General features: G+C 39.5%; 1 protein-coding gene across 1 annotated transcript in view; it reads right to left on the bottom strand.

Annotated features, from left to right (window-relative positions):
- The window catches only part of sez6b (seizure related 6 homolog b), a 147,707-nt gene extending 123,799 nt beyond the window's left edge, over window positions 1-23,908 (bottom strand). Inside the window, 1 exon segment of the mRNA XM_056757439.1 lies at window positions 23,639-23,908. Coding sequence (XP_056613417.1) covers window positions 23,639-23,723 — 85 coding nt within the window. The 5' untranslated portion in view covers window positions 23,724-23,908.
- Window positions 23,909-24,878: the final 970 nt, after the last annotated feature.

Here is a 24,878-nt window from a genome sequence, read left to right as displayed (position 1 = left end):
GGGGAATATAAATTCTGAGCGGTCTAAAAACCCCAAAAAACAATGAACACCAAAATTGTTTGCCTATTAGCTTGGACTCCATTTGTAAACTAGTCTATTACTCAAAAGATATCACATTTAATTTTCACAGACATATGGATTTTTATTTCTTCTATGAGAAAAAAGACCAAAATTCTTGAACTACGCCAAATGTTGTCCAATCAAATGCTGTCTGGATCCATAATGACATGAACTCCAATGCACTATTAAGAACAATTATGGATAGTTTTTCAGTTTAATTCAATGGAGTAGTTCACTTCAAAATTTGCCCCCATTGACTTTCCATAGTAGGAACAAAATTACTATGGAAAGTGAATGGGGGCAAATTATGAAGTGAACTACTCCTCTAACCTGGCTTTGAGAAACCAAAAACAAATTGGCTCCTTAGAAAAACACCTCCCAATATGCCCCACCTACACTTTCTGCATCAATACAAATGTGTCAATACTTGCCATATGAATTCATGGGGTCTTCAATTGTTACCCTCTTTCACAAAAGACAGCGATGGAATATGATCATTGCACTCACCACTGCCACCACCTTATGTTGGTTGATCCCCAGTTCAAAGGGTTCACTTATACAATGGAGTCATTTCTATGCCTGTCTCCCTGCCCACCCTCAAACCAGTCCTCCTCTTTCCAATATTCCAATCCACAGCTGCTCTGAAACCACACGCTTTGATCTGAGGGCCAACTTGAGGCCAGCACGACAAATGGAGATCAAGAGCAAGCTTTGAAAGTCATTGAGCCTCTGAGACCATAGGCAAAGCCCTACTTCACTTTGATAGACCTGATCTCCATCCCGGGACTCTTCCCTCTATCCAGTTTGAGCGGTAATCAAAACATCTATCTAAATCTTAAAGGATAGCCACTATCAGATGACAACCTTGTTCTGGGGGGTCACAAGTAATAACCAGGATTTAAAAGTAAATATGCTGAACGCTGCGGAGAGCTCGTGTTGACACCGTATTGATCACATTAAGCTACCGGCACTTCACTCAGTTGAACGTGAAACAAGATGAGAGTTAAGATTTCTGAAAAAGAGTAAACCACGTCTAAGTGCATATCAGACCTTATAAAAGAAAACATTATGGCAGAGTTCCACTCCTCAATTTCCTTGTTAGGTGTAACCAATGAAAAGAAAAAGGCGAGTCGCGTTTTCAGACAAATTACATTGTAATGGGGAATTGATAACGCTGTTTGCCCCCCAGTCCGGGTGGACTGCATGTCCCCCCCACACTCCTGTGTAAGCATGGAACTAATGTGGCGTGAAATGCAGGCTAATTGCCGTTTGAATGCAAGTGTGTAAAAACAGCCATTATTCCGCTCCGTCCTCCCTTTAGCACTGAGCTGAGGGTTAAATGTGCTGTGTGCCAGATGACAAGAAATGTAGCATGAAATACAAAGACAACTTGGCCTTCAAAGCTCACATGAACCAGCGCCATTGGAAAAAACATTGCCTTGACAAACATAATGTGTTTCAGCATCATAATAGCATTTTACATAATAGGAACGTTTATGATGTCATATAAATCAACCTCGACATAACAGTGCAAGAGTCCCATGACATATTTTATTATACCCTACAATCGAATCAATAGAAAGGATGCTAATGTGGAACCATCTCATTTCCAGACGGGCTTACGCGCATTCTCTACAATAAATACAGTTTATATACACTGCGGATGTGAAAAATAAGCAGAGTGAATTTCTGGTTGTAAATCATTCGTAAAAACCATCCTTGGGAAATTCAATTCAATGCAGTAATTTACGTAAGAATGGATCTAGAAGCCTTTTGTACGAAGACTTCAGCTTGTGTCTCATGAATGAGTCCCTATGATCATTTTTATGCAGCCATCCTCCATCAAACACACACAAGCATTCGGAGCAGCGCCATAACATCAGAAGTGCCCACATAAAGAGAGTTTGTGTTATAAGGAAAGCGAACGCTGCCGTTCTGATGAGCTTCGACCCTGAACATCTTGCAGACACTAGTAGATAATAGATCCAGAAACCGCAATCTGTACAAACATGTTCGCTGATGGATAATGCTTATTTTTATGCCGCATGCTGAAAAGCATACCCAAATGAATTTCACATGCAGGATGAAGAAATTCACATTGCATCAGCACTCTCAGACTTGCGTGCCTTCCAATGTCCAATTTGCAAATATTTCTATGCCAGCACTTGACAAAATACCTGTTCTGTGCTTTGCATATGAAGTACTCTGGGGACTTGTATTTATAGGCCCATGGCAGGCGGGATATTCAGTTGTTTTTATGTAAAAAATATATTTAAATATCCTGCACCTATGGAGACTCCAGCTGTTTTCATAATACCTTTATTGCTTTATGGCAGCCACTGTAAATATGAGTCCCAAGATGGATTTTGCAGTCAGCCACTAGAAAGACCAAAGAACGATGACTAGGTTTGAGTGCGCAGAAGAAAGTATGAGTTTGTATTCATAAAGTCCATAAAGACAGTTGAGATGATACAGCTGTGACTCCTTTTCAACTCTGTTCTGTAAATACAGAGTTTGCTTATTTATATTTAGAGGGACTAAATAATTATTATAGTGATAAATTTAAGCTTGTTGTTATCTGACTCACCCCAGGTAAAGATCAGTATCCACTGTAACGTTACACTCATGCAATTTCAAGCATTTATGACTTTCCAACTTCGTCAGCAAACAAAAGAAGATCTTTCGAAAAACGCCACCATAAAACACTGGCCCACATTGACTTCCATTGTATGGACACAAAACTGCTGACATACAGTATTTCTCGCATCTTTTGTGTCATACAGAAAAAAGTCATATTCAGGTTTTAAAAAACGTAAGGATGAATAAATGATGTGTGAATTTCATTTTTGGGTGAACTATCCATTGGCGTATTTAAAAATGCATTTGAGACAAACTTACTAAACACAAAATTGACCAGTATGTGGACATACTGGTAAGCTTTCCTATGTAGCAGGTAATGCGTAAATTCATTTTCTCTGCAAACGGCGGTTGCCCTCATACATGGCAAGTGGCATCCCGCCATTCAATCCTGTTCTTATTAAATGAACAGCTTCTAGTGATTGGTAGAATAATGGAGTTAGAGCTGACGGGGCCTCGGGTTAACTTTCTCTCTGTGGCCAGCACTGACACCGCAAAGGAATTAACAGTCGCTCAGTTTCATCTTAAAGGTCAAGCACTGGCTCTAGCCCTGGGAAACTGCTGATAGTACAGAAGCATTCTTACAGTAGATCCAGTTCACAGGAACACAAGACTTCCCACACAATGATACAAACCTCCAGTTCATTAGTTTCATCATGCCTTCCCTATTGTTCGGTTCTGATAACGTTCTGGCTTGGAAACTCAAACCGCATTTAACTCTCATGAACTCTATAACAGTTTATCAACACCATCCTCTGGGCCAGATGTAGTATTTGTTACATCAGCACTCGACTTTCCACGTAGTTCTTTGTGCTCCCTAGGGGCACTTTCCTCTGACTGCATCTTATTCTTCATTTACAACTGGGCAAGTGCCTGGGGTGAGAGGGTCTGAGATTTATTTAAACATAAAATACCCCGGATACTGTCTGGGTAATCGCTATACATACCAGCCTGCAATGTTTGGAGCCTTTTGACATCACTACCTTAATTCTTCGAGAAGCCATTAATTTAAATGACGTTATGAGGACAGCGCTGGCGAGCTGAGTAAGCGTTGCATGCCTTTCTCTTTTATTATGAAGTGCTTTCAGAGATGAGAAGAAAGAGGGTGCACGTGCACCTTCTTTCAAGTTTCAACCTAGCCTAAAACCATCAGAATATTGTGAATTCATGTGGCTTATCTACTGCCTAAAACCCAAGTGTTCGACGTATATGCTTGTCCATTGTTCGAACACACAGCGTCCACCTCAGCAGGAGTAGAGTTTTACAGGACAAGACCACTGTCAGGGATAAACTACAGCTCAGCAAAGAAGCACTAATCCGCATCTCTGGCAGCTGTTAGCCTTCAGAATATAAACTGCTTCACAGAGTTTCAAAACACAAGCCTATACCTGCAGCAGCGTCAAACGTAAGCCCACGTTCAATGAAATCTACAATACGGAAAGCAACAAAGTTTTGCTCGCAAGGTCAGCGGCTCGCTCGGGTATTCCCCCCACGCGCTGTGATAATCCTCAACTCTGAGTGGGGTCAGAGGGTGAAATGGTTGTGTAGGGTGGAGAAGTAGGGCTACAGGAGGAACCAATACTGCGTGGACTACACAGGCTTAAGAGGAGGAAGGCTAGGCCAGGGGCCAGGGAACTGCTAATGCCGGCCCAAATTGTCAACGGCTTCAGATGCTTGCATTTGAAGGCCACGGAAAAGAGGTGAAGAGGTCGAGAGAGGACGGGATGGAGTTAAGCTGGGGAGTTAAAACATGTTCTGAGAACGAAAGAAAGAAAGAAAGAAAGAAAGGAAGGAAGGAAGGAAGAGAAAGAAAGAAAGAAAGGAAGAGAAAGAAAGAAAGAAAGAAAGAAAGGAAGAAAGAAAGAAAGAAAGAAAGAAAGGAAGAAAGGAAGGAAGGAAGGAAGGAAGGAAGAGAAAGAAAGAAAAAGAAAGAAAGAAAGGAAGGAAGGAAGGAAGGAAGGAAGGAAGGAAGGAAGAGAAAGAAAGGAAGGAAGGAAGGAAGAGAAAGAAAGAAAGAAAGAAAGAAAGAAAGAAAGAAAGGAAGAGAAAGAAAGAAAGAAAGAAAGAAAGAAAGGAAGAAAGAAAGAAAAATGCTACAGAAACTCAAGGAAACACAAAAAGATTTTCCTGGAATGGTTGGGATTCAACTGAGATTCTGAAATTGCTTTCTTGAAAGGTGTGCTCACCCATTACCAAACAAGTTACTTCTTACTGTCAAGCTCTAAATAAATTAGTAAGACGCTTCATCGTTTGAGCGAATAGGCTTGAATGGAGTTGAAATAAGGTGTAGACAAAAGCCTGTCTGAAAACATACCTTACTTTTGAACCTTGATGCCAGTTGCATAACCTTCGATGTAAAATGATTTAGCATTTATATAATCACTTAAGGATTAAAGGTACAATGTGTAGCATTTTGAAGGATTTATTTACCAAAATGTAATATATAACACAAAACTATGTTGTGAGTGGTGAAGAAATACCTTACAAAATGAACCGAAATGTTTATATTACCTTACAATGAGCGATTTTATGTATATACACCGCGGGCACACCCTTACATGCAATTTATCAAATTGCACAGCCATGTTTCTATAGTAGCACTACACGGACAAACTGAGCGCGTTTCGTAGAAGGAAGGATGCACGGGACTATGTTCTTCTTCTTCGGCTGTGTTTTGAAGGCAGCTTGCAAAGCCACTACATAGAAGGATTAGCAAAAGAAGAGGAAGAATAATATCAAAATTTACTTATCGTGTTTTTTATTAGAAATAGAAACGGTTCTTTGTTGCAGTAAGAAGTGAAATTTGCACTAATGACGGACCACACATACTCTGCACACGAGCTGACAGAGCGTCGACCTGTGTCGTCAAAAATTTAATATATGATGCAGCAAGGCGAGGTCGAGAGAAAAAACGGCAGAAAACCTGAATAAACATCGGCGTGGTTCTTTTAAAAAAGGTGGGCACTGAAGCAGGAAATGGGTTTGCTATGCGACGCCGAAGTCGCCAACTTTCTGCTGGACCGCAAAATAAGTGTTTATATAATATAAACTGTTTGTTTGATAGATGAGCTGATCATCAAGTGAAGTAGCTATTTTCCTTGTAAATGTGCAAATCAAGTTAGAAATCATGTTAACAATCATAATTTGAATCGGGTGTAAGTTATTATAATACTGCTTAGCTTCCACATCCTCTCTTGTGCGGTCCTCGCGGGTAACGTTAGCTCTTCTGCCTCACCTCGCCCTGCCTGCATCTCCAACACCCCTACCTCTCCGAACTCTATCTCTTACTACCTGTGTTAAGTCCTCTGATTGACTCTGTGATGATGAGTTAAACTTCTGCTTAGTCTTTCGCGTTTAGATTACACGCCTTTAGCATTAGCAAGTCATTTCAATATGCTGTAAATTACGAACCAAGTTACCGTGCCAAAAAATGCTATGCAAAATAAGCAAATAAATCACTGACACAATGTTAAAAAAGTAACAATAACATTCACTATAACGATTAGAGTAAATTTAATTTATTTATCTTTCTTTGTAAATAAACCCCGTCACTTGACTTGCAAAGGTTACTCTCTGCTGTCTCAGACGATGACATCTCTGTCCTGTGTCCGTAACTTCAGTCTGTTGTTCGCCTGTGAGACGTAGATTGCAATTATCAACACCACCGATAATGGCAGCTATCACTTACGGAAACCTTTTGTCCTGTGACGGCAACCGTAGCTTCCCTTACGGGAGGGAGAGGGGGGTAGCGGAGCTGTAGGTTGCAATTTCCTACATCGCCAATAGTGGCCTCTGAAATTTACACACAGAACCTTTAAAACATACAGAATGAAGAAATCCCCAAAAGCTGATATATAAAGGATGATTCTCAGAAGAATCGAAACTAAAGAACAGACAGAGTTTAGAAGAGGATGTGCCGGGTTTGCACGTTTCTTTTTATTTACTCGTACTGTCAACACCGCTGGATTAAGCCAAGCTGAGGAGATTTGTACTCACCCTGTCTGAGAGGAGCTCATGGAGGGCAAGAAAAAAGAGACAGAAACAGAGATAGAGGGAGAGAGAGCCCAACACACAGCTATCTCTCCTGCCTTCACCTAAAGCTCCCTGCAGAAAAACAAGAAGCTGCTGGTCCAGGGCCAAAAGCAGCTCAGCAGGTAGTGTACACTTCATCAAGCTCACTTATCTCTCATGAGCACATCCATTCTCCACAGATTAGAAAGAGAACCAGGCTGAAGATTTTAATGAATTTTCAACAATGCATTTGTTTTGAGGCAACCTGACAATGTAACTCCCAAACATTATTCCCTAACGCTGGTCCGAAACAGCATGCAGTTGCTGATAAATGCCTGACAGGTACACACATACTGTATGAGGAAGACATGCCAATGGAAAATGCCAACTAGGAAAATAGAGAAAAAAGAAAGTAGCAGTCTATTTTCAAAATCTGTGGCTCGTAATAGGATTTGTAAGAATGGCAGTTATGACAAACGTAAGAGGTTGTTAATTGAAAGTGAATGGCTGATGTCCACCCAGACTGCTCTCCGGCTCATTTGCTTCACCAACAAATCCCTCCATTAAGTAAAAGACGGAGGCGCTTCATAATTATGATAAAGCAAATCAAAACTCAAGCGAAGACTGAGGTCAAGGACAATTTCTTTGTCATCTCGAGTTCTACAGTATATGACTGTGTATAATACATGCCAAAGAACGAAGACGATTTTATAGAAAGATGAGCCATTAAAAAGTTGCCCCTGAAATACATTCACAGGCACTGGTTCATTCTCTTCTGTAATATTGCTCTTTGACTTTCACAAATTGATTAAAACCTGCCCAGTCAAGAAGGGCAGTCTGGCAGTTTCCTCCACCTTACAACATCAAGAAGTGTGATTGGAGCATTGCGATAATTTGATTAAGATTTGCTCATCATTTTCAGCTTTTGGTTATGTGGTATTTCAAGGTAAAACGTATAAAAAATGTAAACGTCTGACAAGACATTTCATGTCTGTCAGTATAATTTCATACTACGTTTTTTTATTCAGACATTGTGACACATAGTGTGCTTTGAACAAGTTCCTGTAGGTCAATTGGTAGCGAAACAAAGGTCATCATGGGTTCGATTCCAAGGGAGCACATACGGATAAAACATATATAGCTTGAAAAAAACTGTAAGTGGCATTTCCACGTGAAAAAAGTACACTTTAAAATACACTTAAACATATTTAAAGTGCGTTATTTTCCCATAAAAGGTTTTGTACTTAATATACAAAAACTTCGTCTTTGGTATTTTTAAAGATAAACTAAGTTCACATTTCTAGTTCGGTTCTTTTGGTCCGTACCAAAAATTAAAAATAATTATTTAGTCCTGATTCGCTTAGTGTTCAGACTGGCCTTTTAACAGCAAACCTAAAGATATCGAACCTAACAGCTTACATGTTAAGTCGCAATGTGATTGGACAGCTTTTATGATTCATTTTATATGAACACACCCTTAAGAAGATCTTGAGTGCGATTGTTCCCGCCGCCCCCCGCAGCGTTGGTTGGTTTCAGACTCTACTTGATTCTGTCGAACCCTGGCGAGTTTGCGTTCGTCTTACGTCATCAAAAATGTGCGCTGCGCATGACAGATAACAGAACATTATACTGTATGTGCGTTGCATGCAGACGGCTTTCTGCTGCTTGCAAACAGACTATTTTGAGGAAACAGTGGATTACCATTGACCTGCCACTCTGATTCCACTCGCATGCAGCCTGCACTCTTGCTCGAATCCAATGTAAATCATCGACATCTCTTACATGTGTTATATTGAAGGCTTAAACGCATGCGCAGGTCACTTTACTTCTTCATCAAGAAGCTTGACAGCTTTGATATAAGCGATGTTTCATGCGAACCGAGTCACATTCCGAACTAAACTTCAAGTGTGAAAGCAACCTAAGTGTACTCAACTGTGCTTTTTTGAAACACAAAGTATAAAAGTACTAAAAACGATATTTTAAGTATATTAAAACACTTGTGTGAAATAGAGCATTTTGCAAATGTGTAAGTGCAAATATTTGTGATTTCACAAGGAGCAGCTCCGCCCACTTTCAATTCAGATACACAAACACTGGACACATTTGTGCATTTAATTTGGACATGCAAAATTTCTTGCCGTCATCCTATGCGTCTACCTATAACCCGTCTTAAAGCTATAAAACACTGTCAATGGTTAATTTTCTTCACAATTCTATTTAGCGACAGGAATTCTGGGCCAGTAAAAAAACTCTTGAAGGGGAAGGTGTCACCTCTTTTCTCCGTCCCATTCTAGCCGATTCAAAGCCATGAGCGCCAGTCCATGTCCACATCATCCTATGTGAAAGACAAGCTTTGTCTCATTCTCTTGCAGGTACAAGGACAGAGCACACCGGGGGAAGCACCACATAAGCAAATATGTGCCCGCATAAAGGCAAAACACTTAGTGACAGCTACTGAGTGCTTTTAACACAGTCAGCTTCACCAATGCAGAGCGGCATGTAACCGTGCAGAGACTGTGCGTATGTGAGAACACAGTGCAGAAAGCAAAAGGTATTAAATATTTAGAGAAAGGCAGTGTTTTACTTTCTCTGAGTCATTCTTTTGACTGCAAGGAGAAGGTTCTGAACTTATGGTGTGCTGTTGTACAGAAGTTTATGCAACGGGGGTGTTCTGTTGAAATTTTAACCTCAGGTAAACTGCATATTATACCTCTCCACTATAATAATGAAGTGTGGGTTAACCAACACCAAATCTTGCCATTGCAGTGCAGGATGGTTGCGTACCATATGTGTGTGGGATGGTATTGTGGTAACCAAACCTTAAAATTCTTTGACCAAAAGAGTGTGATATGTAACTCCAGTTCATAGACTCATGACGTACTGTCCCTTTAATGTTTCCTAGATGAACTGTCAAAACGAATCCTGTCTATCCCATGGCCTTGACTGTTCTCACATGTGATACAGCTTTATTCCTGGTCTTCGTGATAGGAGTTCTCATCCAATCTCAAATGAATCCTCAGATCCACGCTGTCATCATACAGTAATGGCCTGTTCCTCTCCTGAGCCACAGAGCTTTACAAACCCAGTGAAGATTTCACTCTCCTCTCATTAAAGCAGCTCAAAAGAAGAACAAAATGACTGTGAGAGAAAATCTGCAGAAAGGCTTTAAACAGTGAAACCGAGAGTACAACACTCTACAAAACTGGCAAAATACATACATGGGAATGGAGGATGTGCTTCACTTGGGAATGTGGGAATTTGCTGAGTTTATTTCGTATTTTATGTGGACACAAATTGTTTTATGATTGATTGTAATGACCAGTTTAATACTCGGTATAGACTAGAATAGACTAGACATCACATTAGTGTGCATGACATTTACAGAACCATATCTGTCAGAACAAACCCATGAGACGGCAATAAAGCAAACTGCACCAATAATACAGACCACTAAACTGACAAGACTTAAAAAATCATCCAGTATAGTATTTACTTGACACAACCGCTGCCATCACTCACCCCCCTTTGTGACTGGTTAAGCCTGTAAGAGGGGAGCTAGATTGAGTTTGGCGGGGTCTCGGTGGAGATGGCTAAGGGTTGACAACGGACACATTGTTTAATGGAGGTCCTACTGGGGCAGGCCTGGGGGGGGTCTGGAGCGAGCTGGCCAATTTCCCTGTGAGCTGAACTGTTCAGCCCCTGCATTTTCAGACTGCCTGAGGTCAGCTCCGTGCCTCCTTTAATCCCAACATACAACTGCGTCACGAGCCCAGCTCTCCGCATCGGCAAATGAAAATCACACACATTTCACCCCTATAATCAGAGAATTGCCATCAAGAGCTTTGTGCCGTAATTATTTCTGCGTTTTTGCTACGCCGCGCTGTCAGAGTGAGTCATATTTAAGCTGACGTATGGAAAAGCCAGTACCCCGACTGTAATAGGATTTTAAAAAACACAACACGGCAGCGAGGCGCGCCAGACATGAACCGTACTTGTTCATGCATTGAATATCTCGGGCATCTCGTTAATGTTAATATGAAAACATCTAACTGTGATGCAGCGTCATGATGTGGAAGGAGGGCGGAAAAGAACCAGGCAAAGCATTGTGGGGGAGGAGGGGGCTGTGCGTACACGGCGTTCTACAGACTGCCTGCATACCCTCAACGTCTTCCTTTATTTAACTCATGAGTGATGGCATGTCAGTCAAAATGTATAACACCGCTTGAATATGGCTGATTTATTTAAAGACAGGGATGTGTCAATCAGCATTGGAAACGTCTTCCTTTGGTTTGTGAAAAAAGGTTTTGTGCACTAAGCAAGCAGGGGAATGCTGCAGAATTGCACAACAGTTTTTTGCAGAAGTTAGCTGCAGTGCATTGTAGCGTAAATGTAGACAGGTATATAGGAGTCTAACAAATATATATATACATACACATATATATATATTTATTATATAAAATAGCATGAAAGAGATTTATCTTCATTGTTAGTTTTTTATCACACCATGGGGCACATTTACAAAATGTTTGTCAACTACCCAAATATACATATACAGTATAAACACACACACACATGTAAATCATTCTATAAGCAAAATAAAATGTACATGTACGTTTACATTATATAAAATATACATTAATATACATGACTATATACATATACTCTGAAAAAGTGAGGCTTATGCAAATCAAGTTTTAATAGGTTAGTAAGACCAATATTTGACTTGTCACATTTTTATTTCAAATACATTTTTGGGTACGAAGACATTTTTCACAATACAGACTAATTATAAACTCTCCGAAACAGTGCCAAAAAAAACGTAACCATGCGAATTCAAGGACATTTAAAAAATATGAAAACGTTATTCTCTCATCTCTCTTGACTGCACACTCTTCCCCTCTGTTATACTTAATAGTGACATTTTTAATAATGCCGTGCCATATTTTTTGTGTCAGTGACATATTGTGAGAAAAGATGCATCACCCTCACAGATTTTATTAAGAGCAATGTCCCCAGAACTAAATGGATCACATTCATTGCTGTCAACCTGATACATTGCACGCTGTTCAATATCATTGCATCAGCAAACATGAAACAAAGTGCAAGATGCTTACCCCTCTATTCAACATCTTCCCCTTTAATTCCATCACGAGCCCGCATATTCAGAAACCACACCATTCATACAACTTTGACTGGATTATGTGGACTCTGGATATTGATTCTTATTTGAATCAGCGTTCCAGGTACAGTATAATCCGATCAGTCGCTAGAACCGCACTACGCTCGCACTGTACACGAGAGGTGGTTTGGGTCCATCAATATGCAGCATCTATATGGCTGCCTCTACGCTAAACTTCCCAAAGGCTAGACATCAGAGATTTCTGTGGAACATGAATGGTCTCCACAGAAGGGCAACTACACCCAGAGGAAATACCACCAGAGCCTGCTGTTCACCAGCTAGGAATTAATTACACCTTCGCCAAGACAAAAAAAAGAAATATAAATGGCAAACACTGAGATTAATATTAATGTCGTGATTAATGCCCAACATCATCATATTGTACCGCTGTACCAAATGGCACTTTACAATTCCTCAACAACTAATCCTGAGAATTCATTTCTTTATAATGGTGTTTTTAGAGAGAGAGGAGAGAAAACATCGATTGGAGCAGCTCACTGCTCATGAATAGAAGCTGGCAAGACTTGGAACTGTAGGTCATTACATTGGAGATCAAAACCCAGAGCTGCTGGCCACAAACACAATGGAATTTGAACAGCATTTGACGACAAAGGTAATCAACCTGACCATCACTGGTCTCTCTGGAATCATTAAAAGCCTGTAGGAGCTGTGATGTGCTCTCTGCATTCAGGATCTCTCAGCTCAAGCATCGGCCATTTTGGTTTCCTTCTCTCATGAAAAAATATTAGGGTCGTTTTATACAAGATCCTAAATACAGAAAGATTTTTTTTACCTTCATCATACCTTAAACCCCAAATGTTTATGATATGAATATATAAAGCATCAAAAAAATAAATAATTTAATAATACAATAGCATAAATTTTGCTTATCTCGTGATATTTTGTAATCAGGCTTGCAAGGAGATTTGAAACAGACATTCTGCCATATTTTGTGCTAGCACTGACATACATTGGTTTTGACTTCAAATCTGCTTAACTTCAAAATATTCATAGTTTTTTCCTCGTTTTGCTCTAGAAGACAGTTGTAAACACACTGCGTTTGGGTTAAATCAACATACTGTTGAGTCGAATATACAAATTTCTGGGTTAATTTGACCCAACCCTGGGTTGAAAAAACAAGGTTATATATATCTTGGGATGGCATGAGGGTGAGTAGATAACTTTTACCCATTTTTGGGTAAACTATGAGTATACTACAATACAATCATGCATTGCGGATCACAACATTAAACTAAAAACGACTGAAGAATATTTTAGGAGTTCATTTGCAAATACAGATAATCAAAAAATCATGTTTTTTATTGTATTATGATGTTTTATTGTGTTGGTAAGCTGTTTTTTTTCGTTATTATTACTTAATCAAAACAACCGAACTGCAGTTTGACTGATATTACTTGGAATGCACAATAAAATCATGACTTTTGATTTTTTTAAACTGTGTTGTCTTTGCACATGAACTCTTGATTTCATTACCATATTATCACCCAAATGTGTATTTTTGACTCTATAATTTAAAAGTCCCCAGCTTTATCTTCCATCTTTACGTTCCAATGACTTACTTCAGGATCTGCACGTCCCTTTCAAACATGCACAGAGGAAGTGGGAAAAGGGTCTGTAATGAACGTCTGCGTTTGAATGGATCAATCAATTAATGAACAAGTGCTCGTAAGTAAAAAGGCTCCAATCAGGATCTGCCATGCTGCAGCTGGCTGTACAGTGCAGAGCATTTACTCTATTCCAGTCTAGCATCTGGTCCTTACAGACCTCAATGCCTGCCGAGGTAATGTGCCCTCAGTAAGGAGCAAATAATGCCATTCACCCATTTCCTGCTCTCTCCTACATACCACCTATTCTGAGCGCAGCAAATTTCCAGCAAAAACTTTTGTCACTTGCAAACAAAAGACATGTTCAGCTCTAATCATTAGAATCATAACGGGCAGTCAGAACACTGTGACCAGGCCTGTTAGCGCTTCTGTGCCACACCGCTTCCTGTGCCTCAGCAGGAGAAAAACCAGTGATGAATTGTCAGATTAAAGCCTCGAAAAAAACAGCAAATGGGCATCTTTACTTCAGCTTTTAGCCTTTTCGGTTCCTTCGTTGTCTTTGTTTTATTTCTTCATGTAAAATGAGACCTTTTTGTGTGATTAATGTAGAAACAAAACGTCTGGTTATTTTTCTTTTTTTAGCATCTCTGTACCCTCCAGAACATCTGTTTAGCTTTCGGTGCGACGTGGCATTGTTTTCGACAACAGAGTAAAGGTAAATAATGAGCGGAGTGATTCATAGCGACCGAGTCTTGCACAAACACGGTGAATTTGCAAGATTCATCTTGATTATGCCGATGTCTGGAACTCTTAAGGGTCTGACATGAGCTTTGCACATTGGCTAAGTTCATTATCTTGAGCTCTGCAGGACGAGTTCTTTCCACTGCACGATCTGCATCAGGACACTCATTATGACGTTCGGACGAAAATAACCCTTTGCCTTATAGACGAACAAAAATAGACCAAGGTATTACAATGTGCCTGATTCAAAGGGTTGTGAATGCAGTTCTGCAGATGAATCAGCTTTTCACATAGTTACAGAAAGAGACACAGAAACCATTGTAACTTTAAACCAAATTACACATTTTTTTTTGCGATTTCTTTTTTTTTGAAGTGATAACTGTATTTACATTTCTTTTGTCATGTTGCAGTAAGACTACTTTAAGGTTAAACAAAAGCATAGGTAGCATAAGGATATGTTTAGCATTGGACCGAACAAACATGCAAGTATATAAACAATAATTTCCCTCTCAGCAAATCAGTAAGGACATTATTAATGACTACCATTATTATTCATGATGTTAGCCACGCCTTGCACAGTCTTTGCATTGAGACAAAATAAATGGGAGACATGAACAAAAGAGCTTTAAAAGAACTACACAAGTGAGAAGGGAATATTGTAAAAACAAACTATGTAAAGGTGATGTGTTTAATATTTAGGTGGCTCTACTGTCTGTAATGCAATATAATATTCATAACCATGTCTTCAGATTTGTAAAAAGACCTTACATAATGAAGCGTTATCTTTTTATTACCTTAGAGTAAGCTAAATCTATCTACATACACCGTGGCTCCCCTTGCATGTTGTTTCTACAGTAGCCTTAAACGGACAAACTGCTCTACAGAGCGCATTCCGTAAATACGATATCTCCTTCGACAAAGATGCGAAAACGTGATTACATCTTAAAAAAGCTTTTTAGGTATCAAATTAGTTGTAATTATCCCTTTAAAACCTACATACAGTAGTTAGGCTGTACGCCCTTCACTTTTTGGCCTAGTGCCAGCACATATTTTCACAAAGCCATATAAAACACTAAAATGTGATTTCGCTTTATTCTTAAGCCTGATGGACAACAGAAGAAGGTTTCACCACCGATCTTATAACTTAATTTAACTGACAGGCATTTTCTTCCCTTACTGTATCGTTGATGGCATTCAATATTTTGCGCCCTGAAGCACATCTTGTTACCCCCTTTAAATCTTTCAGCTCATGTGAGGCCTGTAAAAGCAAGGGCACGGAGCGATTTGAATATCCTTAAGCACCGGGGGTGCATGCTAGGCACAATCCCTGGCAAGCCATCAATCAGTCTTTTATGGAGAATGAGCGACTTTATGGTAAATGCTAAATGTGATGGGAGGGAAATTACTCTGCCTTCGCCGTTGCTAGCTTAATTCGAATCCCCCCTCCCTCGTCCTCCCTCAAGTAAGATACAACAAATAATACATCACTCGTGCCGCACAGATGAGCCAACATTTTGAAATCCCAGCGAAAGACAACTTATGGAGATTTGTTTCGGCATCTTCTATAAAACCTCTCCCGAAGTTATAATTTGATGTAGTAGATCAACACATCATTGCTATTCTTCCCCCGGATCGGGCGGCTACAATGCTGTCCACATAAATACATTGCATGACATGAGACGTTCTGCTCAACGCTTTGATGCGAAGAAACCAAGGATGCACTCCTGCTCCGATCCAAGTGTTCCTGTGGTGATTATCTGCCATCTCCCCGACCGCCGTGCCCTGCTGAGGAACGCTCTAGATAAGGTAGATTCTAGATGGGAGCTGGCACTTCAAACACAAAGAAGGGACTGGAAGGTTGTCTGACGCCTAATTGTGGTGGAGAGCCTGTGGTTCTGCATGCACCACAGACGCCAGACCCAATTAACCAGGCGTACACAGTCTGCCAATCCACCAGGGATGAGCATCGGCTGATTCGCCGTTTGCTCTCCTCTGACTAACAGATCGATTCGAAGACACATGCATGCGCCTGTCGACTACGATGCAGTCTTAATACGCCAACAAACGCTAAAGTGCATTTTATAACAACGTGGAATTTTTCTAATATTCTTTTACACTGGGTAAAGAACAGTCAAAGTATATTAGTGTGAATAATTATGACGTAAGGCCAGGTAAGGGCAAGTTTTGCAGATATTAGAGCAAATGAAGAGAGCAACAATCTCTTTTTGCCCACCAAAATATGGATAACATTAAGGCCTTTCTCTGCACAATACTCTATAGACCTGTATGAAGAGAGTACTTATGTACTGTTTGCATCAAAGCCAACCTGCTCCGGCTATATTTAACTTTCACAAGCAACACAATACACTTACACTTCATATTTAGTAAACCTGACAATATGAACTTTAAACCGTTGGAAACTGCACTCTGGGATTTGAGATTAATTAATTTTAAGGCGCGATACGTGAGATTTTACAAGTGACAACTAGCACATTGTTATACTGTATATTTTGTTCTCCCGCATTCAATGTTTAAATCAAAAGGAATACACAGATTTACCTAGTGTAATGACCCTCTTCATTGTGTCGCCTGTCATTTCAACTTGGGCTATCCATCAACTCTACCAATAAAAATCAGGGCAAAACAGAGTCTCAAAAAATTCAAGATGAATGATACGTCAGCTTTTTTGCCAATTAAATTGTTGGCACATATTGTGCCTTTAAAAATACAGCCATGAAAAAAATTATGAGATTTCTTTTATTTAATTAGGATTTCTAGATGTATTGTCTATTTATCTATTACTATTCCAGTGCAGTGTTTGTAGAATAAAAAAAAAATCAAACCTCAGGACTGACAAAATCATCCAACATCAATGTGAAAGACTGACAGCATGACAAGAAACATGGTTGTCAAATAAAAAATAATTTAGAACTTTTCATAAATACAAGTACAGATATTTCTGTTTTGTTGCTAAAAGTGGATATGAACTTGTTTTCTTTGCAGTATTTGAGATCTGAAAAAATACAGAGCATCTATTCAGTTATTTTAAAATGTTTCTCCGCTTTCTGCAAATAAATGCAATTTTTTTATTGTATTGTATTGTATCTTGTATGTATTGTATTGTTGGTAGTTCACAGAATGAAACTTATTATAAATTATAATTTGAAGAGTCTAAAACTATTTTTAAATGGTCTCTTAATTTTCTTTCGCGGCTGTATATTCTCCCCAAAATAAGCTGAATCTTAAGCCATTTTCAAGAATCCCTCTCGTCAACACAAAATACTGACACTTATATCTGTTTCGTTTCTTTTCTCTCTTTCTTTGACACTCTTCCAAAACACCGTATGTATTTATATAACTGTGATCTGAGTTAACTGAGACCAGCTTCACAGCACATTTGGCATTGTTGCCATTTTCTTGCTCAAATTGCTTCTATTATTTGGATAAAAGCATCTCCTAAATGACAAAATGTTAATTTGACTAAATGTAAATATTCTTTAATGTGATTTTGTGATTAAAGTAGTAACAATTCTCCCAATAATCATCTAATAAATTAAAAAATACACAACAAAGTGACTTCACTTCAGTTTTCTACACCAGAAATAACTACAAAGGCACATCTTTGAAACACATTAGAAACAACATCAGTGTCAGCACAACGCCAGCCTTCTGTTTCTGTTAAACTCCTGCACTGAGAAACCCTGCAAATTTAAGAACGTTATAGATCACCGCTATAAGCTAAATGAAGCTGGTCAGACAATAGCTCCACAGAGGTGGACACCAGCCGATGGCATGGGAGATTGGCCAATTGATTCGCAATGAATATCCACCAGTTTCGTCATCCCCTGGTTGAAAGCCCTGTAAGGTACACATTAACAGCGTACTGCTAATGTACCGCAGCCCACTTAAGAATATCACCGACGTCAACTGACTCGTTTAGGTGGATCCCTACCACTGCGTTTGAGCCCAAATCTAAATGCAAAAATAGGCTCAGTAGTGTATTATTGACACACTGAGAGGTAGCCAAACCTGCCCTGTTGTAAAATTGCATAATCGTGTGACAACCTGAGCTTTCGGTTCAATAACATACAGTTGGAGCTTTAAAAAATGGCAGTTCAAATAAAGTGGAAGCTTGTCGGAATATAGAGGCTGAAAGGGCAAGCAGGTGCCTTTGAGCACCGCAGATGTTTAGCGCATCACACGAGCCTTCGAGTGAGATGAGGAGAGAGCGCGAGAGGCGAAAAGCATATGTACACATGGCAAAATGGAAAAGGGCTGGCGAGAAGAGCAAACACAACCCTAGAGAAGAGGCGCTCTGGAAAAAACGATTGGGATGCACACTTCACAGGGCTGTGGAAACATCAGGCATGCCTCAGAGACTGTTTTGGCAGAGAGAGAGAGAACGATACAGCTTCACCATCCCCTTCGCACCTGGGAACTGTCAAAGCAAAGCCTGATTCACAACTTCTGTCCTAAAGGAGGGGTAGAGGCGCAGACACAATAACACTCATTTTCAAGCAAGAGTTCTGAAAAGGAGGGTTGAAGGAAGGTTTGCATGCACTGAATAGCTCTTGATGAGAGTCTAAAGCACATTGCAATAGGTTAATCACCGCTAATCACTAAACAGGTGTTGAATATTTTCAGTTCCGGCACACGGTCGTCACAACTCGTGCGGCTTAATTAATAGCAATGTCCTCTTTCTGAAGTTTTTTCCCTTTCTGTTTATTTTCCCCCTCAAAAGCCATGAAGCAAAACTGATTGCATCGGATCACCAAGAGCAAATTGCTTTTCCTCGGCAGAAGAGACAGGCAGAGGGGGAGGAGGGGGAGGAATAGAGAGAGACTTTGTCGTTTATCAGCAGTTCAAAACATTTGGGGCTCTTCAGTTGAGTTTGGAACGGCGGTAGAGACGTACTTTACGTCTGGGCCTGAATACACTCACAGGTCACTTCTCCTCAAAGTGAGAGATGAAATGCTGGATGTTACGCAAAACATCTCGGGACGTTTTACTACCTTCTTACACATCTTTCATAACATGACATCTGACAGCTGTTTTATTTAAACGCATTCGTTATGATCTCTTCACAAAATAATACATTTCATCTAGTTAAAGGAACTGTTCACGTAAAATTCTGCCATCACTCAACCTGTCGTCATTTCAAACCTGTATTATTTTCGTTCATCTGCAGAACACAAAAGAAGATAATTTGAAAAATGTTGGTAACAGAAAACCCATTGGTTTTGTGTCCATACCATAGAGGTTAATGCGGACCAACGGTTTTTGTTTACCAACAGAAATATTTTCTTTTGTGTTTAACAGAAGAAAGAAAGTCATACAGGTTTGAAATGACAAGAGAGTGAGTAAATGATGACAGAATTTTCACTTTGGGGTGAACTATCCATTTAATCTGTACAAACGTCTTGCCTCTTTCCTTGACACACAACAAGCATGTTTTGGGGACAAATTTGTACACAAAAGTAAACAAAACCGTGACAACCTGAACAAAACCTCTTTTTGTCCTCACTAAAAATAAAGTAATGCTGTTTTTGACATGCAAATTTTTTTAAAAGCTTTACCATCTGTGTACTTTATAAAAGCCTTTGCAATGTTTTCATTCAGATAAGTAAAGTGTGTGTGCGCGTTTATATGAGGGGCATTGGAGGTTGAAGAGGGGAATCGGCTCAAACAAGACTCTGGATTTATCTAATAAGAGGTTTAATCTTTAAAACACGCTCTCATCGCCAATTTCTACCCATTCATTTTCTGTAGAAGGACAAGCTCGAATTAAATTGTGGGCCATAATGTGTGTCCTAGAATACTTTAGAATGTGCTTTAAAAAACAGGGCTGGCTGAGTAATGGAGGGGCAGGGCAGGCGCATAAAGCAACATTACACCCAATGCTCCTGCCACAGCCTGTGATTAAAACAGACCATAAAGACAAACATATATACACTCGGGGTTAAAGGATGAGAGCGCTACGTCAAGGTCTGCCATTCGTATTAAGGCTAATGGAGAAAAAAGCTAAAATGGCCAAAAACATTCTACCTTAAATAATTTAGAACGCTTTTTGTTGTGTGTGTGTGTGCATGATGTTGCTCTACAAACCAGCATGGAGAATAATTAGAGGAGGATATAGACTATGGCATATCCAGGTCAATAGCAAACATAAAGGCTAGACTACAAATGGCAAAGGATTTAAAAAAATGTAAGTTTTATAATAAGACACTCACAGGACTACAGAATCCCCTCATATCATCCATATAAAGTCTAACCATGCTGTTTCAATCTCATCTCTCCATCTTAACTTCGTACATTACCATCTGGCCTCTGGACGCCTGACAAAGTCATTGATCATCACGATTACACAGATGTTCAGATACGGCAGCTACGAAACGCCTTCAAATGATCTTGAAGTGGGTTAGTTACTGTATCACGGTAAGAGTGGGTCACCGGAAGATTGCATTTTTTTTTTTTCTAGTTAAGATTTTAAGATTGTGTGTGTGTACAAACGTACACGTTGCTGAAGATGGGAGGTAAGAGGGAAAAGCGCCCAGATTCCTCCCAACAGTGCTGTCTGCTGAGCGGTACCCCAGTTGACCATTCATCAGCATTACAGAAGTGGCAAGCCTGCCAGTGTGGTTCTGGGAGGCCATCCAGCCCAGTGCCCGACTCATTTATCAGGTCCGTAATAAAGACTAGAAGAGCAGAGCCCTCGTAGCCCGGGCAAAGCCTCGACCGAGCGACTGTGTGCACTGCATGGGGGTCAGGGGGTCAAGCTGACAATCACCTCCCCCTCCATCCTTCTTCTCAGGCACAGCCTAGCTCGACACACAGGGGAAAGAGGGCACTGATGAACTGCTGATTGACTGATATTACTTGATACTACAAGACATGGTGTTACCCTGATGGCACTTCGAAACCGGATGAGTTGGAGTGGGTGGAAATGGGGCTGACTCCACCCCCCAGGTGCTTCAGGTAATGGAGTCAAACTGTGGAGCTCACCCTGTTCAAGGGCCGATCACGGTAGGGTTGAATGGCATGGTGCTTAAATCACGCCATAACTAAGACTCTTATTCTCTCAGTAGAGATCTGAGATGTCTGACTGTACAAACTGACTGAGCAGAGACAAAAGCTCAGATAACGGCGCTATCTTGGTCTATTCCGATCTACTATATTTATTTTAAGAATGGGTCACAAAGGTCAGACGCTTATATCTCTAGGTATTTCAGAATTAAGATAGAATGACGCATGGAATAATTAGAGAGAATAAATTCATTTACAAAGAATTTACAAAAGTTGTTTTGCATATCTCTAGTATCTTAAGTCTTTAGTTTCATTAAAAAAAAACATTCTTAACGCATTGTAGTGCTTTGAAAAATGTGTACTGTGTGTCACCTTACATTTAAATTCATCTTTACCTGCACATTTGCTCACATAAATGTATTTACATTGTCATCTATCACAGCAGGACGCATGCAATTGACCTGCTGACCTTCCTCTGTGTCTTGCATATGCCATCATTTATTGGTGGGTGGTGGGCTCTGCTTTTAGCATACTGTTTATGCTCAGGGTGAAATAATAGAGCTGCTGTGCATTAGTCAGAGTGCTTTTCAAGTTAAGAACAATTCATAAGACAGGCCTGGATCCTCATCACACACGTCCTGACGGTGACCAATCAGAACACCCTGATTCATACACCTCTCAAAGCGAAAGGTCAAATACTCAATTCATCAATACTTTACATAATCAATAATGCACAAGCTGCATTTAGTAAAGACAGACTGGATGTGTCTGAGACAACGAAAATGGAAAGCGAAAAAGCTTTGCATCATTTAATAAGTCGCAACTATGAGGAGCAATTTAAAGGCTGTCATCTAAAACGATGAAGGATTTGACATTGTGAATAAAAAAAATCTGAATTATAACTTGTAAGATGATTGCAACGCAGGTACTTCAGCGGTTGACAGGTGAAAGTGTGAGGATTTTATTCTTGATGGAAGGGAATTTTGTGAAAATTATGCATGAATGTAAAACAGTGTAAATATGAGCTACTGTACGTCTGTCAAAAAAAGAATACTGACACACGCATCTTGTACAACATTCTAGTCATCCATAATTTTAAAGAAAATGTCACTTGATGGAAAATTCACAATTGAAATAGTTCTGTGGATCTCATTTATTCATATTACAGTTAGACAGATGGTAGCAGTGTTCGATTAAGTGTTTGACTATATTTTCCTTTTGTATTTCTCACGGAAAACAAAAGGGTGCTTTTACAGCACAAAAACAAGAATCACAAGAAATGTCAGATACATGTTCAAATATTGAAAAATGTAATGCAAGACGGACAAAAGTGTATCTGGAAAAATCCAGTTTGACATATTTCAGTGGGTTATTTTTGAGCAACATGTACATGACACATTTAATCTTTAAAGCATTTAATATTGTATTTTTCAGTTTTATTGGTGGTGTGATTAAAATAATTTTCAATGTTTTAAAACCAGCATGCACATTATCATTTCTATCAGCTCTAAGTTTCAAATTTTATAGACAAATGATAAAGAAATCACGCCCCAAAGCAAGGGGACAAAATACCAGAACAGTCTAAGTGAACGAAAGATGGAAACTTTATCCCTGTAAAGGTGTGTGGTTCATTAAAATATTTGGTATCAATAAATATAGACATACAAATAATCATTTAACATTTTACCTTAATTAATACCATGTTCCAAATGTTGTTGAACTATTACATTAAGACAGCATTTTAATGTGAATACTCCATGTGATCTTTCAGAATAGTTCAACTGTATTAGGTGTACATTATTCTTAAAGTAAAATGCAAACTCTAATCAGATGTGTTTAAAAGATGTTTGAATACTTCAACTTCACATATGACAAATTCTACCAACTTCTACAACACTATAATTAAAAATGCAAAACCTGTTAACCATAAACTTTTCACCGCATCAGACATGATGAGCTTTTCAGATAAATCTGCACTTAAAGCACTAATTAAAATAGTATTGCCAAGTTCGTCAAGAAAAAAGAAAGAAAAATGTGAACACCAAGATCGAAAGGATGCAAACGTAGAGCGTAGAGAAATCGTTGTCTCTTCGTGCTTTATCACATTTCAACCGATTACTTTGTGATTTACGAGTCCATCTGTTGTGCTATACGCGATATGAGAACACATTTATTCTCCCGCGCAACCGAAGTACGTGTGAAATCTCTTAAATAACCTTCTCAACACGAACCTGCTTTCTCAAATAAGAATTGTATCTATAAACAATCGTACAACCAATATACAGTAGGCTACTACGAGAAACGGGTCTCGAGCGCACATCATACCCGTCAGGGTCCGTAAAACCGCGCGCACCCTCTTCCGAAATTCGCAACGCAGAACAAGTATTTCAAAATAGCAAAATATTGAAATATAAATTCTTACCTTGCCCTCGTGCGTTCACCACACTGGCAAACACAGCCAGAACCAGGACGACCACGTTTGGTTTGTAATTTCTTGCCCAGTTCATCGTTACGGCAACGGGCTTCTCTTCACTGAATATGTCCTTGTATTAAAACACTTTCCGAATGATTAAAGAGGAGCAGGACACGGACGAGTCGCTAGACCTCCGCTGCACGAGCCGCGCGGTACAGGAGCGCGGATGAGCTTTGTAATAGTGGACGGCGGAGAGGCAGAGAATGTGAAGAGGTGTCAGCAGCCCTCAGACTGAGATGAGCGGTTTCAGCACCGCGGACAGCTCCTAGCGTCAGACACTGGAACAACTTCAGGCTTCGCGCAAAGTTTGTACCGTACATAATCTAATAGTGCCCTCGATTAAATCAATCGAGTATTACAAGCATTTCATTTCAAACTACACACTGAGACGAATGCAGAATGGCATTGTGACCTCTATGTGACGTTTTATTGTATCCAAAATTATATTGTATAAAATATTAGCAAGATTATAACCAAGACATAAAATAAACATTTTGTATTATTCATTTTTATTTACAAAATGTTTCTGAATATTAAATTAAGTTAAATTAATAATAATTATGTGTTCACTTTGCTACAGAGCCACTTGTAAAGATGTTTATGATTGCTTTTTCTTTGGTCCATTTTGCCTCCCTCTGGAATATATCAATTTGGTGAATAATAAATTCCAATTATAAGCAAACCATCTCTATCCGTAAACAATGAAAATCTGAAAACACGCCTCTCCTGAAAGTACACATACAATGACATCCTCATCAGTTTCCAATATTTGCACTCCACGTAGAACTGAATGGTACAGAAAAGAGCAACGCTCATAAAATATACATGAGGAAAGTCAGAAGACTTTGTGGCAATTCTTAAGAAATGCCGCAGAGCACGAAAGTTATAAATGTTAACCAAATGTTAATGGAGTCCTCATCTGGAGGCCATTATTGGAATTATGGGAAAGCCATCATCATCACCTTTTCATTCCCCCACATTCCCTCCGAGCCTGCTTATATGGAAATGTTCTCTCTCCTCTCTGCGTAATAATTACTATTTCAAGCTCAGTGGTGAAACAGAAACCTGTAATTATAAATGCACGCAGCAAAAGAAAGAATGCTCAATTTACAACCTGTTTAGACACAAACTTAACAAGGAGAAATGATTGATTTTTTGATTACGGCTGCTTGGTCTTAACCAGTTACAC

This window comes from Triplophysa dalaica, chromosome 9, assembly GCF_015846415.1.
Source record: "Triplophysa dalaica isolate WHDGS20190420 chromosome 9, ASM1584641v1, whole genome shotgun sequence".
Classification (NCBI taxonomy): Eukaryota; Metazoa; Chordata; class Actinopteri; order Cypriniformes; family Nemacheilidae; genus Triplophysa; species Triplophysa dalaica.
This window is presented reverse-complemented; position numbering and strand designations above follow the sequence as displayed.